The 16,249-nt window shown below is 41.1% G+C and overlaps 1 protein-coding gene across 1 annotated transcript in view; it reads left to right on the forward strand.

Moving 5' to 3' along the window:
• LOC124877134 (olfactomedin-like protein 2A) overlaps positions 1-14,556 on the forward strand; it is a 35,146-nt gene extending 20,590 nt beyond the window's left edge. The window contains exons 6-8 of the mRNA XM_047380155.1: positions 9,316-9,621; positions 9,813-9,998; positions 12,416-14,556. Coding sequence (XP_047236111.1) covers positions 9,316-9,621; positions 9,813-9,998; positions 12,416-13,020 — 1,097 coding nt within the window. The 3' untranslated portion in view covers positions 13,021-14,556. The remainder of the gene's footprint in view (positions 1-9,315; positions 9,622-9,812; positions 9,999-12,415) is intronic.
• The last annotated feature ends 1,693 nt before the right edge of the window (positions 14,557-16,249 follow it).

Here is a 16,249-nt window from a genome sequence, read left to right on the forward strand (position 1 = left end):
GTGAAACAAATGAAACGATAAGTTCTGCAATCAGATGTATTTCCTTTCCAGTGAGTGTGCTCTGCTGGTCCTGATACACTATGGGTGTAGAAAATGACCTATATTAGTCTCTGAGCCCACATGACACAGAATCAGAGGCAACAGGCAAAGCACCAGGGTCCATATTTCCTGGGTTTCTACCAATAAGAGACAGTAAAGTGTTCTTAGAATAGTTCTTTAAATGAATGTCAGATAAAGCTGTCATTGTTTTGCTCATTTTCCAATACTGAAGCATATCAGTAATCAAAACATTTTTTTATCAACCATATAGTTGGAACTAACAAAGGGCTATCTGAATGCAGTGCTGCCATGTTCATGATGTTCTCAGTTTTCCTCCTCACAGTGAAATAAAGGGACCCTCCCTATTGTAGAGAAAACCTTGCCTGAACCCCCCTCTCCTCTTTAGGTCTGTAGAGGGATGATTAGGTTCATGATTAGGAAAACACTGCTGTGTTTTCACAGGGTACATGCACAGTGCTGTCAGAGGCTATGTTCTACTATGTATGTGAATCCGACAGAGCCCAACCATTCTTGTCAAATCGCTGCACTTGCTCCCCTTGCTGCAAACAGGATGCAGTGACCCTTAAATCACACAGAAAAGGCAGATACAGTTCCAGCCTTTCATCATATGTAAAATGGTAAATTGGACTACCCTTGTATAGCGCTTTATCAAGTCTGAGGACCCTGAAGCACCTCACACTACAATCAGTCATCCATCCATTCATCCACTAACAGTGGTAAGCTACATTGTAGCTTACCACTGTAGTCTTCACATTTTAGAAATCGTTCCTATATGTCCCCTTTTCTCCTTCAAGTGTCGACTTTTTTTTGCCCTCCAGAATCACCTAGCTGTCATTCAGTTCTAAGTGCTCAAAAGGATAAAGCCTCATTGGTCAGTTTTCTAACTTGTTCTGCCTTTCAACATTAGATTTAATCTCCCTCTAATATTTTACTCTCATTTTTATTCCTTGCCTGTCATAGTACTGATCATTATATGTTAGGTTTTAGTTACCATTTTTCTAACTTTATACAGAAAAAAGGTTGTTAAGGAAATATTTTCTCCATTATCAAAACCAGAACTACATATGAAAATTGCAAAGCCTGTATACTGAATCATGCAGTGTTCTCTGGAAATGAGCAGGAGCAAAACAATTTAGACCTTAAGTGTCCACAAGCCAAATATAATCTTTGTTCTATAAAACTCAATTCTTCACCAAATACTGTCTTCTGTTCTTAATGTCTGTCAACAAGGAGCACTTGCCATTTTGCCTGACTGCAGCTATTTATTGAACCCAAAATAAGCAATGATACATCAAATAATTACAGAAAAACAAACATGTCCACACTATTTTATACCATTCAAATTCTGTAGCTTTTTTAATGAATCTTCTTCAACATACAAGGCAAATTATTCATCATCTGAGTAATCTGCAAAGGGGGGTGGGATTTGCTTAGAATTGTAAGCAGTTTGCATTTATAACGCACTATATAGCCAAAAGTATGTCTGTCTACTTTTACATGAACTTCGGTAACTTATTTTTCCAGGTTGTTGATGGACCCACTGTTGCCAGCAAAAGAAACATTAAATATTCTGTAAACATCTTCCACAAGGTGTAGGTGTTATGACTTGCAAAATGGAGGACCTCAGAATGCAGACGAACAGGCAGCACGACAGTAGGTGAAAAAGCTTTAATTGACAAAAACTCTCTCACAAGAAGAGGCAACAAAACAATAAACGGGCAGGCAAGACAGGCATGGCATGATCCTAACAACAAGACATGAGCATAATCTGAAAATGTTTCCGTGATAAATAACTGAACAGGTGTGTATATATGGAGTGTGAACCAGGTGGAACAAAGAGACAGATTAGCTTGGAGCAGATGAACCGAATAAAGATAATTGACAGACAGAACAAAACGTGGCTGGAGCAAAACAGACTCTTGAATACAAACTAACAGAAACTAGAAAAACCAGATCCAAAAACCAAACTTGACAAAACATGAACTAGCAGACAAAAACTAAAGCATGACCAGGAAAATAATAAACAGAAGCATGATTCAAATACTGTGAGAAACATATAAGAAAAAAGCAGAAACCAAACAACCCCAAATCATAACAGTAGGAGTGAGTTTATTGTTAGATGTGAAAACCAGAACTGCAGCCTCCTCAAATTCACCCCAAAGGTGTTGAAGAAGGTTGAGGTCAGATCTCTGTGCAGATTAGTCAAGTTTCTCCATACCTGCAGCCATGAAAGTAATTGAATTGCACTGGAATTTATTGATTTGGTGGCGGGACCCAATACATCTGGCAATATAGTGTAGCATAATAGTTTTTGAGTGTTTACGCTAGTTCCAAAATGACAGTGGATTCTAACAGTGTGTACATTAACAAATTTAAACCTGTAGATTTAAGATTTAAACCTAGTAAAGAGTCTTCCAAGGTTTGACAAATTATTTAAAGGCTTTGTTACAAGAACATTAAAGACAAAGGAAGACTAAACCTTACACTGGGAAAACTAAGTAGGAAACATAGGTGGTAGAGCCACACAATATGTTAAATCGCAGAAATGTATGGCATGAGCACAATTAATACCATTATCACAATATTAACAATAATTGTATGTTGTCCTGATATCATGCAGTTCTAACAGAAGTTTATTCATTTTATCCAAACCAAAAAGAATGAAGCAAAACCTATTATGACTCATTACAGAAATCAGCCTAACCCATCATCATGTGGTTTCAGAGAGAATATCATTGCATTTATCCTTTAATTTTTAATATGTTTGTAATAAATAAAAAATCTAATTGTGCTATCAATAATCATTAAAAGTAATTGTGCAACTAGAATGCTAGATATTTGGTATAAATCATGCAAAAATGACTCCGTTATAAATGCTTACAGTGCTTCATTACAATATCAAGCTTTATTAAAGAGTCTTTAAAATATCAAAATCAATCTGTGGCCTTTAGACCTCAATACTGTTTAAAAAGATCAAGTTTAGCTAGACCCGTGAAACATTTATTTCTGCTGTGTGTGTGTGTTAGATCCTTGTATTCACATGCATATTGCTGCGCGGCTGCCTCTAATCTCTGAAACAATTTAAACCTCAACAGAAAACCTTCTGAAACCGAGAACACTTCATTGTCAAAACATTTCCCAAAGATGGCTTATTCCAGCTGTCATCAGGTCCATGTGGTCTCAGCATGCTTGTCAGGAAGATATTCTGCTATAATGTCCCCACACATCTGTCAGGCAGCCTGGAATGCAACTGTTGCAGAACCAGAGGAAGGCTTTCTTTGATGCACATATTGTTGATATTGTATCAGGGGACATGGTAACTGAAACCTGAGTCAACCATTAAGGCCAACATGTAAAAGAAGAAGTAAAACCGATAGCAAACCCCAGTCAACATTTAGACAATCAAAGGCTTTTGGTAGTTCTATTTTACTTCTTTTCCTCTCTTATAGTTGTCTTGTTTTCAGATAAATCTTGTAGTTTTTTGTGTGCTCAGTAAAAAAAACCTGGGGGTCTCATTTTAAAGATCCTTAAGTGCTTAAAATGACCTGAGCTATCATGAGCTATATGGCAGCCATACTGTACATTAACTACTTTTTGCTTGGCAAGAAATACATTTTAATGCTGGTAATGTTTCATGTATATAATTCTTCATTTACAGCTCCAGTTGGTTCTTATCTGTCTGCTCTATTCCTCTTCTTTGTTGGCTAATTTCTAAACAATCAGGGATTCATTTTTCTTTTGTCATTGCTAATTGGGATTCATCTTTCTAATTGTCTACTGACCATTGTGTTGTTTGAGATATTGTATGTTTTACATAAATATAAACATTTCCGAATGTTTGTTGCGGAAAAACATCAAAATCTTTTGTATAAATGGTTGGTACATATCTAAAATCGTTTGTCCACCTTAAGTTTTAAAAAAACACAATATTTGCAGCGAAATTGATCAGCCACTCCATTAAACAGATTATCACCTTGGTTTGAAACACATGCTGCTCAGGTGAAATACAGAACAAAAGAAAGAAAGCTCCATAGGTACTCATCGTAGTCATCGTCTTCCGCATTTTCTGGGCTCTCGTTCTTATGTTCATGACCCAAAGTTCATGCCCATAGATGAGGGTAGGAACAAAGACAGACCGGTAAATCTCTTCACAGCAACGGACGAGCACAGCGTCCTCATTACTGTGGCTGCCGCACCATCTGCTGATCTCCTTCTCCATTCTCCTTCACTTGAGGCAGAAACTCCCCTCCAACCTGAACACCACCCTTTTCCAATTGAGAACCATAGCCTGTGCTCTATAGGTATTATTTAAAAAATATATATTCTAACATTTTACATATATATAACAAATATATAACATATAACTCATAGTCTTCTGGAGTTCAGTTACAATATTTTAGATGTTTCATTATATTTACTGCACTTATTTGCACTGTTTTCTGCTTCACTACTGTAAATTTGTATTCCAACTTTTGGAATGGCTCTCATCATTTTCTTTAACCTTCATGAGGTTTTCCAAAAATGTTTTTCCATGTGACTTATTCTTGTCTCCATCACTGTCAAATATTCAAGCATACTGCTATTATTCTTTTTTATGCTTCCATGAGCCCCATTTTTGACCAGGCTACCTTTTTGCAGCACAATTTCTTTTTTAAAACCTTTCAGTAGATATATTTTAATAGATTGAATGATATATTGAATAACCATAAAATCCATCCTAAACAAATAGCAAACACAGAAATTCTGACATTTCTTCTGTAAAGTCAATATTAAGAAATTAGAAATCTAACACTGGGTCATGGGGGAAACAGCCTACTCACAAATCCTAGAAGTCCTTCTCCTTCGCTGCATCCAAGAGCTGGTCTGGGCAAACTTGAATGCCACCTCATGGAAGAAGCTCATTTTACATAACTTATATTTACCATTCTATTCTTTTGGCCAGTACCCATTCAGGCTTACCAAAAGTAATGGGTAATTGCCAATTGGTCTTCATAGGTTTCCCTAACTTGAAGACGACCTAAGATCTTTTCCCCTGTTGTCCTGTGGGGAAAGCTTTAGGATTTATTTTCTATTAAACTGAAAAACCCGTGGCACAACGTCCAGCAATCCTTTGAACCGGTTCTATCAATCAGAATCAGAATCAGAAAAGCTTTATTGCCAAGTACGTTTTTGGACATACAAGGAATTTGTTTTGGCGTAGTCGGTGCAATACAATACAAATTAAACAGTATAAACATATCTACAATATAATATAAATATATGTGCACAGTTTTAAGTGAGTGACAGTAAGTATAGAGCAGTATAAGATGCAAGAGCAATACAACAGTGCAGGTGATCATTGTGCAAGTACGCTGCTGTAGCAGCGGCGTACCAGATGGTGATGGAGGAGGTGAGGATGGACTCAATGATGGCTGTGTAGAAGTGCACCATCATAGTCTTTGGCAGGTTGAATTTTTTCAGCTGCCGCAGGAAGAACATCCTCTGCTGGGCTTTCTTGATGAGGGAGCTGATGTTTGGCTCCCACTTGAGATCCTGGGAGATGATGGTTCCCAGGAAGCGGAAAGATTCCACAGTGTCAATTGTGGAGTCACAGAGGGTGATGGGGGCAGGTGGGGCTGGGTTCTGCCTGAAGTCCACAACCATCTCCACTGTCTTTAGAGCGTTGAGCTCAAGGTTGTTCTGGCTGCACCAGTCCAACAGATGGTCTACCTCCCATCTGTACGCGGACTCGTCACCATCAGAGATGAGTCCGATCATGGTGGTGTCGTCCGCAAACTTCAGAAGCTTGACAGACTGGTGACTGGAGGTGCAGCTGTTGGTGTACAGGGAGAAGAGCAGAGGAGAGAGAACACAGCCTTGGGGGGAACGGTGCTGATGGTCAGGGAGTCAGAGACGTGCTTCCCCAGCCTCACGCGCTGCTTCCTGTCAGACAGGAAGTCAGTGATCCACCTGCAGGTGGAGTCGGGCACACTCAGCTGGGAGAACTTCTCCTGTAGCAGAACTGGGACGATGGTGTTGAAGGCAGAGCTGAAATCCACAAACAGGATCCTGGCATAGGTTCCTGTGGAGTCCAGGTGCCGGAGGATGAAGTGAAGGGCTAGGTTGACTGCATCGTCTACAGACCTGTTGGCTCTGTAGGCAAACTGCAGGGGGTCCAGGAGGGGGTCGGTGATGTCTTTTAGGTGTGAGAGCACAAGGCGCTCAAAGGACTTCATCACCACAGAGGTCAGGGCGACGGGTCTGAAGTCATTAAGCCCTGTGGTCCTTGGCTTCTTGGGAACAGGGACGATGGTGGAGGACTTGAAGCAGGCAGGCACATGACATGTCTCCAGTGAGGTGTTAAAAATGTCTGTGAAGACTGGAGACAGCTGATCAGCGCAGTGCTTCAGGCTGGCTGGTGAGACAGAATCCGGACCAGCAGCTTCCCGGGGGTTCTGTCTCCTGAAGAGTTTGTTGACATCCCTCTCCTGGATGGAAAGAGCCGTCCTCGGCGTGGGTAGGGGGCTGGTGGGGGGGAACTTCAGGGTGGGGGTTGGAGGTGCCAAGGCCCCTCTTGAGGTTGGAGAGATGGGGGTGGTGGATTGTGGCTGCAACTGTTGGGGGGCGTCGTGGGGGATGGTTGCAGGACTGTCCCTTTGTCTTTCAAAGTGGCAGTAGAACTCGTTCAGGTCGTTGGCGAGGCGTCGGTCGTTGATGGAGTGGGGGGCTTTCGGCTTGTAGTTGGTGATTTGCTTGAGCCCTTTCCAGACAGACGCAGAGTCGTTGGCTGAGAACTGGTTTTGGAGCTTCTCAGAGTACAGTCGTTTGGCCTCTTTCACTGCCTTGCCAAACTTGTACTTTGCCTCTCTGTATATATCTTTGTCCCCACTCCTGAAGGCCTCTTCCTTATCCAGTCTTAACCTTCTGAGTTTAGCTGTGAACCAGGGTTTGTCGTTGTTGTAACTCACCCTGGTGCATGATGGTACACAGCTGTCCTCACAGAAGCTGATGTAGGAAGTCACAGCCTCTGTGTTCTCGTCCAGACTGTTGGTAGTAGTCCTGAACACATCCCAGTCTGTACAGCCTAAACACGCCTGGAGATTCTCCACAGCCTCACTGCTCCACTTCCTTGTCGTCCTCACAACAGGTTTGCAGAGCTTTAGTTTCTGCCTGTATGCAGGAATCGGGTGGACCATGATGTGGTCGGATTGGCCCAGTGCAGCACGTGGGACGGCGTGATAAGCGTCTCTGATGGTGGTGTAACAGTGATCCAGAATGTTGTCCTCTCTGGTCGGACATTTTATAAACTGTCTATATTTGGGAAGTTCGTGGGTGAGATTACCTTTGTTAAAGTCACCAGCGACGATAACTAAGGAGTCCGGGTTGGTCCGCTCCACACTCAGTATCTGGTCGGCGAGCATGCGCTGTGCGACCTGCACGTTAGCTTGCGGCGGGATGTAAACACCGACCAGGATGAACGAAGCGAACTCACGGGGGGAATAGAAAGGCTTACAGTTTATGATGAAGGCTTCCAGGTCTGGAGAACAGTGCTGCTGAATCACTGTCACGTCGTTGCACCAACCACTGTTGAGGTAAAAACAGATTCCTCCACCTTTTGCTTTGCCGGAGAGTTCCGTGTCTCTGTCCGCTCTGTAGAGCTGGAATCCTGCCAGCTGCAGCGCAGAGTCCGGTATTAATCCACACAGCCACGTCTCCGTGAAGCACAAAACTGCCGATGAATAAAAGTCCCTGTTTTTCCCCAACAGCAGTTGTAGTTCGTCAACTTTGTTGGGAAGTGAGCGCACGTTAGAGAGAAATATTCCAGGTAACGGTGTTCGTAGTCCACGCTGGCGAAGACGTACCAGCACCCCAGCCCGTTTCCCTCTCTTCCGGCGTTTCACCGCGTGAACAAAGGTGAGCGCACCTTTGACCAGATTGTCCAAAAATTCCAGAGCAGTAGGCAGAAAAGTTGGAAATAACTCCTCTGGTGTAGTAGCCCTGATGTTCATGAGTTCTTCTCTGGTGAGAGAGCTCCGGGTACCATCACAGAAGACCGTTTTAAAGCACAAAACAAAACAATGCGCACCAACACGCCGAGGCGACCATCTGCGGCACCATCTTGGATCATCAGCTACAGTTGCCTCAACAGGTTCTAGGATGGTTTCAGTCCCTGCATCCTCAGGGTCGTTTTCTGTAAGATTATGGACTGGGAGTGTTTTCACAGAGTGGCCTGAGTCGAGGGAGCAGGGAGCAGTGACTCAGGCCACTCTGTGAAAACACTCCCAGTCCATCATCTTACAGAAAATGACCCTGAGGATGCAGGGACTGAAACCATCCTAGAACCTGTTGAGGCAACTGTAGCTGATCAAGAAGTAGGAACTCTTCTGACAAAACAAACCATTGCTGAAGTCACCATCACCTGTTCTGTCTCAACATGCTTCAGCATGAGCCATCTATTGCATGGTAAAGGTGCCCGGTAATGTAATGCACCTCACTGCTGCTAACTGTTCCTCTTTAGGCTCCCTTACTAAGACTCATCAGTACATGCACAACTGTAAGACAGATTGGTTCTAGGAACAGCCACAATATGGAGAGGGTCTTCAGTTTGGTGTGGCTTCAGATTTCAACACAGGAGATATAGACAGATGAGCACCTCCGAGTCTGAGGCCTTGGTTCTGAACAAGACAGATATGGATGGCCACCTACAGGTTGGGAATGAATCCCTAACCCAAGTAGAGGAACTTTAGTATCTTCAGGAGTTGTTCACGAGTTGGAGCAAAAGGTCAGTAGATTATTAGGGCAGTGTCTGTAGTGATGTTGATGCTGAATTGGTGTGTTATGGTGAAGAGAAAACAGACGAAAGGCCAAAGTTTTTGGCAGAATCCCATATCACCCCTTAATCACTCATTCTTGGCTCCAATCATACATTTTGGTCACCTTACTAAGAAGTATGGAATCCTGTCTGTTTCTGTGATGAAACTTTACTGCTGCACACTTGGAAACTAAGAGGTAATGGATACGCTTACAAATGCACCCACAAATGTAAATATTTTTTAGGTTCACCTATTTTTAATAATGAAGCAATAACCTATGTGCCCATGATGACCCTGATGCTTTGCTCATAATTGCATCTTTTGTAATGATGGCTAATAAAGATTCGAAGCTTAAAAAAAACACCTGTTTCTTCCTTCTGATGGCAGTCGTCCTTAGGACTCTTTGTCCCAATTATTGTTTCCCTTGTTCTGATTCCCCTTATTTTCTGCTCCCTCGACTCAGGCCACTCTGTGAAAACACTCCCAGTCCATCATCTTACAGAAAACGACCCTGAGGATGCAGGGACTGAAACCATCCTAGAACCTGTTGAGGCAACTGTAGCTGATCCCTTCGATGCCACCACAGCTCCCACTGCTACAACTACTACCACTGTTACCACCACAACCACCAGCACCACAACTTCCCCCACCTCTGAGCTCATTACTACCACCACCCAAAGTACACCACTGTCTGAAAGACCAGCTCCTACTATTGTTCTGGTACTAGACAACTCCAACAACAATAGCCGTCCCAGTCTACACAGAGCAGGTACGTGTTGTGAGGAAGATCAGTATTTGCTGCATGCTGGCACTACAGTGAGCCTGGCCAATTGAGCAGTAGAATAGCATGCAGTTTTGGGCTGCAAAGACATGTAGAAGCATGGAATAAATTTAAGCTCATGTTCATGTGAGTCATTCTTTCCAGACATGCAGATTGTGTTTTCTGCTTGTTACTTCTAGGGAAGATCCTCAACTGTGAAGGGACTCTGGCATCCATTGAGCAACCAGAGAAACAACACAGTTATGGGCGCAATGAGGGGGCCTGGATGAAGGATCCTTTGGCTAAGGACTCAAAGATCTACGTGACTAATTACTACTATGGTAACAACCTTGTGGAGTTCCGTAACCTGGATAACTTCAAACAAGGTCTGCATCATTCGGATCTTTTGAGAACATTCCTCTACAAAATGTAGTTCATCCTTGTGTTTAGGCTTCAAGCTTTGTACTGGAAGACCTAATTCTAAATGGTCAAACCTGTGTCCTGCATGACCAGGACAATTAAACTCAGCTGTCCAAAACATGTGGTTTACCAAAGTTAATTCATGATTTAGCAAGAGGGAGATTCTATTTTCACATACAGTCAGGTTTTTTTTTTGTGGTTTTTTTTTCTGTATTAAGTAAAGTCATCATTTGAAAACAGCATTTTGCAATTACTCAGGTTATCTTTGTCTAATACTAAGGTCTGTTTGATGATCTGAAACATTTAAATCTGACAGAAAGGCAAAATCAAGACATCTGTAAGAGTGAAAACGCTTCTTCAACAGCATTGTATCCATCCATCTATTCCATCCAATATTTCAGAGGTGTGGTGAAGTCAAACTGTACAGATTCTGACTTTCTGTTTGATTTAATACAAGTTCTGTCTGCCCCTGCAGCAACACCAATATGCAACATGTTGAACATATTTTATTGGACAGAAATGTGACTTTTTAAATGTGAGAAAATTGGTAAGATGGATTTCAAACAGACACATCCTTTTTAAATTATCTTTCTTATCACCTTGTTTAAACATATACCTGCATTGCCTGCAACATCAATCAGATACTTTTAAACTGATCATTTGGGAGGGAAAGTCAAGCCTTTCAATGTCCAAATGAATTGGAGAATTGGATTACACTTTTCGGGAGCATGAAGAAGATCTGAACATGCTGGACTTAAAAGTTGATCTATATATCTTTGGACAATGAGTTTACTAAATGCACTTACATGTCTGGCATCCTGTGGTGTGGTAGGCTCACAGTTGTGTGCGGATGACTAGGAATCTCTGTGAATAACAGTGATTCCTGCTGTTTATCGGCATGCTTTGGCCTTTCCTTTTGAACTAAATCCAGCAGAATGGGATTAAGAGAGATGGTTGGCCTCAGGGGTGGGGCTAGAGAGTGAGTGGGGTTAAGAACAGGGGCGTTCTGCTGCATGTTGTTTTTGTTCTTCACAGGCTTCAGTTTATCTACATTGGACTTCCTGAGATTGGAGGGTTAGAATAGGAAATAGGATGTGATTAAAAAATGACACCTATAGTACAAAGTGTGTTAGTTCAGGGGGGAAATCCTAAACAAACACGATCACTGTTACACTAAGCCTGTGTGCATACAGTCTGGTCCTGTGAAAACAAAGCTTAGAAAGGAAAGCTTCATGTTTGCAACTCAGTGTAAGTAAAGGAAAATATATATCTTGTCCTGCAGTGTTACATTGGGTATTTTTTTCCTTTCTAGTGATGAACAACTGACCAAACTGTCTGGTTTATTGCATTACATGTTTTAGACCAGACTCATTAAAATCTGAAGGTGTAGAACATATCTTTTCTGTTGCTATTTTCAGTCTACATTATAGATCAAGTACTGGTCACTTGAATATACACACATTATGTTTTGCAAATCACACTTTTTTATGATTTAGGTATTAACATGTTGCAACAATTCTTATATATATTGAAGAATTATATTGTGGCTTCATACATTGATGCACCCTAAATCGGCCTGATTTGTTGAGCCTCAGCCAAACAGAGGGAGCATATTCACGCAGTCAGTTTTTTTTTTTTTGGCAGATGCAACTCCCTACAGAAAAAGATGGATGTTTGAATTTGAAAGCTCCATCTATGTGAGCTAGCTTGGATAAAAAACAACTCTATTAACATAAACTATCTTCTGTCTTCTACCTAAATTTAACACAAATGTGTTAAGTTGTTGGGCAATGTCAGTAACTTACCTGTAGAGACCATTTATGCCCAGAGACAGAACCAGAGGCAGAATCCACCTTTTTCAATAAGCTACTAAGGTTAATGGTGAAACTGCAGACATTGAATGAGCCTTAGAGTAGTTTGGATATGGTTAGGATTAAAATCTGTTATTTAAGGTCATTATTCCCACTTGTTTGGAGATAAAATTTCACATAAATGGGCATGTGCAGATCTTTGACTGAAACAGTGTGTTTTTGTTGGCACATTACTTTTGGATCAAGTGTTCATAGTTGAGCACAGGTCCTGCAGTCCCAGGAGATTAATTATGATATGGGATGGAGCGTACCTGGGGCTGGGAAGATGACAAAAGAGAGGATGATAAATATTCTTTGAAAAGTCCTGAGTACAGCTCGGTTTTTCTTGAATTGCAGTATGCCAGTCACCAGAGATAACTTAAATATTGCGTTATTAGCTATCATGCTGGCAGATTGCATCAGAGATACAATGTTTGGAGCAGAATGTGTTCATTGGCGAAATGAGAATTGAGCATTCACCAATGGGCTGTAATAAATGTGCAAAAGTTAATTTTGTCCCTTGTTTGTCCTAGGGCGTTGGAGTAACCTTTACAAACTGCCCTACAACTGGATTGGCACAGGTCACGTGGTTTACAATGGAGCATTCTACTACAACAGGGCATTCACAAAGAACATCATTAAATATGACCTGAGGATGCGTTATGTGGCAGCCTGGACACTACTGCACGATGTTGTTTATGAGGACATCGCCCCCATGAAGTGGAGGGGCCACTCAGATATTGACTTTGCAGTGGATGAAAGTGGCTTGTGGGTGATCTACCCATCTCTGGACTATGACTACAACCAGCAAGAGTTGATTGTGATCAGTAAACTAGATCCCGGAGACCTGTCCCTGAAAAAGGAAACAACCTATCGAACAGGCCTCAAGCGGAACTCGTATGGAAACTGCTTCATCATCTGTGGTGTCCTGTACGCTGTTGATGTGTACAACCAGAAAGAGGGTGAGGTGAACTTTGCCTATGATACCCACACAAATACTGAGGCAATCCCACGCTTGCCCTTTACCAATGAGTATTCCTTCACCACCCAGATCGACTACAACCCCAAAGATAAGCTTTTGTATGCATGGGACAATGGCAATCAGGTCACATATCAGGTCAACTTTGTTGAGGAGTGAGCACAGGTAATTAATGTCTCAGTAGGCCTGCCAATAGCCAACCAGTTAGATGATTCTCAGTATTTACCAGCCTTAAAGCAACAATATTTGATTCAGCAGGACAAGAAATGGACCTACAACAAGCCTTTCAGTACCACTGCATGTTGTGGTTTAGCCGACCTTAAAGTCTCAAACTGCAATGTGTCAAAAACAAAAGTCAGGAAACAGCAGAAAAAAGCTCACAGGTTGAGTTAAAATCACTAAGAAGAACAAGGATTTTCCCACAAGGTCGTTTATGGAATGCACCTTTGCTATCAAGAAGTTTTGGCCTCAAATATTTTGTTCCTGAAGGAACTCATTTAGAAACAATCACTGGATGTTGATTTGGTTTGAGGGCTCAATCAGTCTTTACAGGGTTCCCTGATATCTTTCTAAGCATGTTGCCATACATTTCAATTCTAATAACAATTTGAAGATGGTATTATTTTAGGGAGGCATTTATCAATGTCAATTAATTACAAATCACCTAACTACAACCTCATGCAGAAAATATCAGATCATTCTTAGATGATGCTTGTTCAGTTTTTCTACTCTGCTGGCTAAAAAATACAAAAAAACCAGCCCAAAGCTGGTTTATTTAGCAGCTACCACTATTCTGTGGTTACTTTCACCAGTGTCTTCACTGAGAGCAAAGTGGAACCCAAGTCAAATTGCTTGTTTGTGTGCAATAACATGTCCAATAATGGTGGTTCTGGTTCTAGCTGGACATTCATTGTTTGTTAAACACACCTCAGAAATTTGCTTACACTGTTGCAACAATGGTTTATATCTTTTTTCAGATCATGTCTTAAAAAAATGTAATCATTTAGTCTTGAGGAAAATAACAAAATCTATAAAATGAAGATGGAGCTGTTTCAAGAACCATTTTGTTTTTCCAATTTCCACCATAAATGTTTAGTTGGATTGAAATCCAGACTACTTCTGGCCAAGTCATTAAGCTGATCTGCCTTTCTGGAAGTGATGTTAAAATGCTCTTTGTTCGGTATCAGAATGCATTATCATCTTGAGAAATCTTGATTTTATCATCAACAAACCTACTTTGGATCGATGGAATAAGAAAAATGTGTAAAATGTGTGCCCCATATTATGCAAGGCTGGGAATTTGCTACTTTTCTTTAGGCTGTAATCTTTCTATGTTTCATTTGGGGGGGGGGGCAAACAACTTTCCTGCTTACTACTCTGTGTCCATTCAGACCTGCTAACAGGAGATTTTGTATCTACTTTGACAACTGACAATTTAAAGTAATTTTCTATACTCTCAGTCTGTCAGGAAATATGGTTTTGTGAATCCAATATCTACCAGTCAACTGACCCAAAGCTCAGTTGATCCGAACCTAAATGAAAAGTGTAATTAGAGCTGGTCTGTTCTTGAATCCCCTGGGTTTATGATTCAAATGTTTTACTGAATCAGGAGTCGGAGCTCTCATTTTAGCCCAGTTTATACAAGTCCTCTTGCTGGCTGCTGCTAGATACACAGGCAGCATTAGTGGACTCACTGAAAGACAGCTGACTCATCGGAAACACTGCAGACCTTGATGATTTTGTTAAATCTGCTCACTTACTGGAGTTAGCAGACTCACGGGAAACTGCTGCAATTATTTTTTTTTTTTAACTGAATCTCGTTGATAACAACCCTGAGTCAAAGAATAGTGCACAAAAGACAACTGAGTCAGCTCAGGAGCCGAAGAAAAATAATAACAGTGACATTTGGGAACCACAAGAAAACAAACCTGCATTGATTTGCCTGTGAAAAATCACTTTATTCCTTCTTTTCTTCTTTTTTTTCTGAGTAGACAGCAGACAGGTCACAGCGATAGTGCTTTTTTGGGTGGCAGGAGAAAAACACTGACTCAGGTGACACCAGTGAACTGGATACCTTTCGTGAGGAATTCAGAAGAACTTGGAACAAATTTAGTCGACCACCTATAAATGTATACCTAGTTTTTACATAATTAAAAGGCCTGTGAAATTGACCATCTTAATTGAACATTTATCTCTAAACTTAATTCAGTTTTATTCAATTCAGTTTTATTTATATAGCACCAATGCACAACACATGTCATCTAAAGGCACTTTACAAAGTTAGTTCATTCGAATCATACCGATTTCAAGTCAGGTACAAACATTCCAATTAATCCTAACTATCAAACAGTGCAGTCAGATTCAGTTATTTATTCAAATTGGTTAAAATTGTTTCTATCTAAGGAAATCCAGCAGATTGCATCAAGTCAGTGACTTGCAGCAGTCACTCCTCCCGGATGAGCATGTAGAGACAGTGGACAGTCACTGGCATTGACTTTGCAGCAATCCCTCATACTGAGCATGCATGTAGCGACAGTGGAGAGGAAAAACTCCCTTTTAACAGGAAAAAATCTCCAGCAGAACCAGGCTCAGTGTGAGCGGCCATCTGCCACGACCGACTGGGGGTTTGAGAGAACAGAGCAGAGACACAAAAAGAACACAGAAGCACTGATCTATGAGTACTTTCTATTGGAGAAAAAAGTGAAACATTAATGATTATAGCTCATTTAGAGGCTTCATCTAGAACAGAAAGACAGCTAAGCAGATGGACTCTGAGCCAGTTTTCAAGTCTAGAGTATGAAAGAGAGCAAATACAGTTAGTCACAATAGAGGCTTAGCCAGTAGCTATGTCTAGGAGAGACAGTGTTAAGCACTATATAAGGAAATTATTTAATGAAAAATAAAATGATATGGCATGGTTTAAGTACATGGGTATGAAATACTTTGCTTACAGTTGCAACATGGACGTAGGAAGGACAAACTGCGGGTACAAAATGGCTAATTGACCTCAACCTTTGGTTATTTTGTTTGGGTTTTGCAAAGTAAAATAACTCATCAAGCATCCATCAAGAGAGCTGAGTTTATTTTTTTGCCAGTGGTTGTATTTGTCATATAGCTAAATAATCAGCCTTTACCGTGGCTGTTCAGATGCATCCTAGGGTGTTTGTCTTTTAATAATCCTTGAATTATGTCTTCTCTTTTAGCCAGTCAAGGTTTGGCTCTACCTTTTTGGCATTTAATTCAGTCCGTGATATAATTTGAGCTTCTTATAGCAGTCAGGTTACAGATAAAGGTTTGTAAACCTTAAATATCAGTCATGTCATCATTTGCCGATCGACTCCATCCTGTCACCAACCACTTTGTTCGGGAATCTGCTTGATTATCATTC

This window comes from Girardinichthys multiradiatus, chromosome 12 (genome assembly GCF_021462225.1).
Source record: "Girardinichthys multiradiatus isolate DD_20200921_A chromosome 12, DD_fGirMul_XY1, whole genome shotgun sequence".
Classification (NCBI taxonomy): domain Eukaryota; kingdom Metazoa; phylum Chordata; class Actinopteri; order Cyprinodontiformes; family Goodeidae; genus Girardinichthys; species Girardinichthys multiradiatus.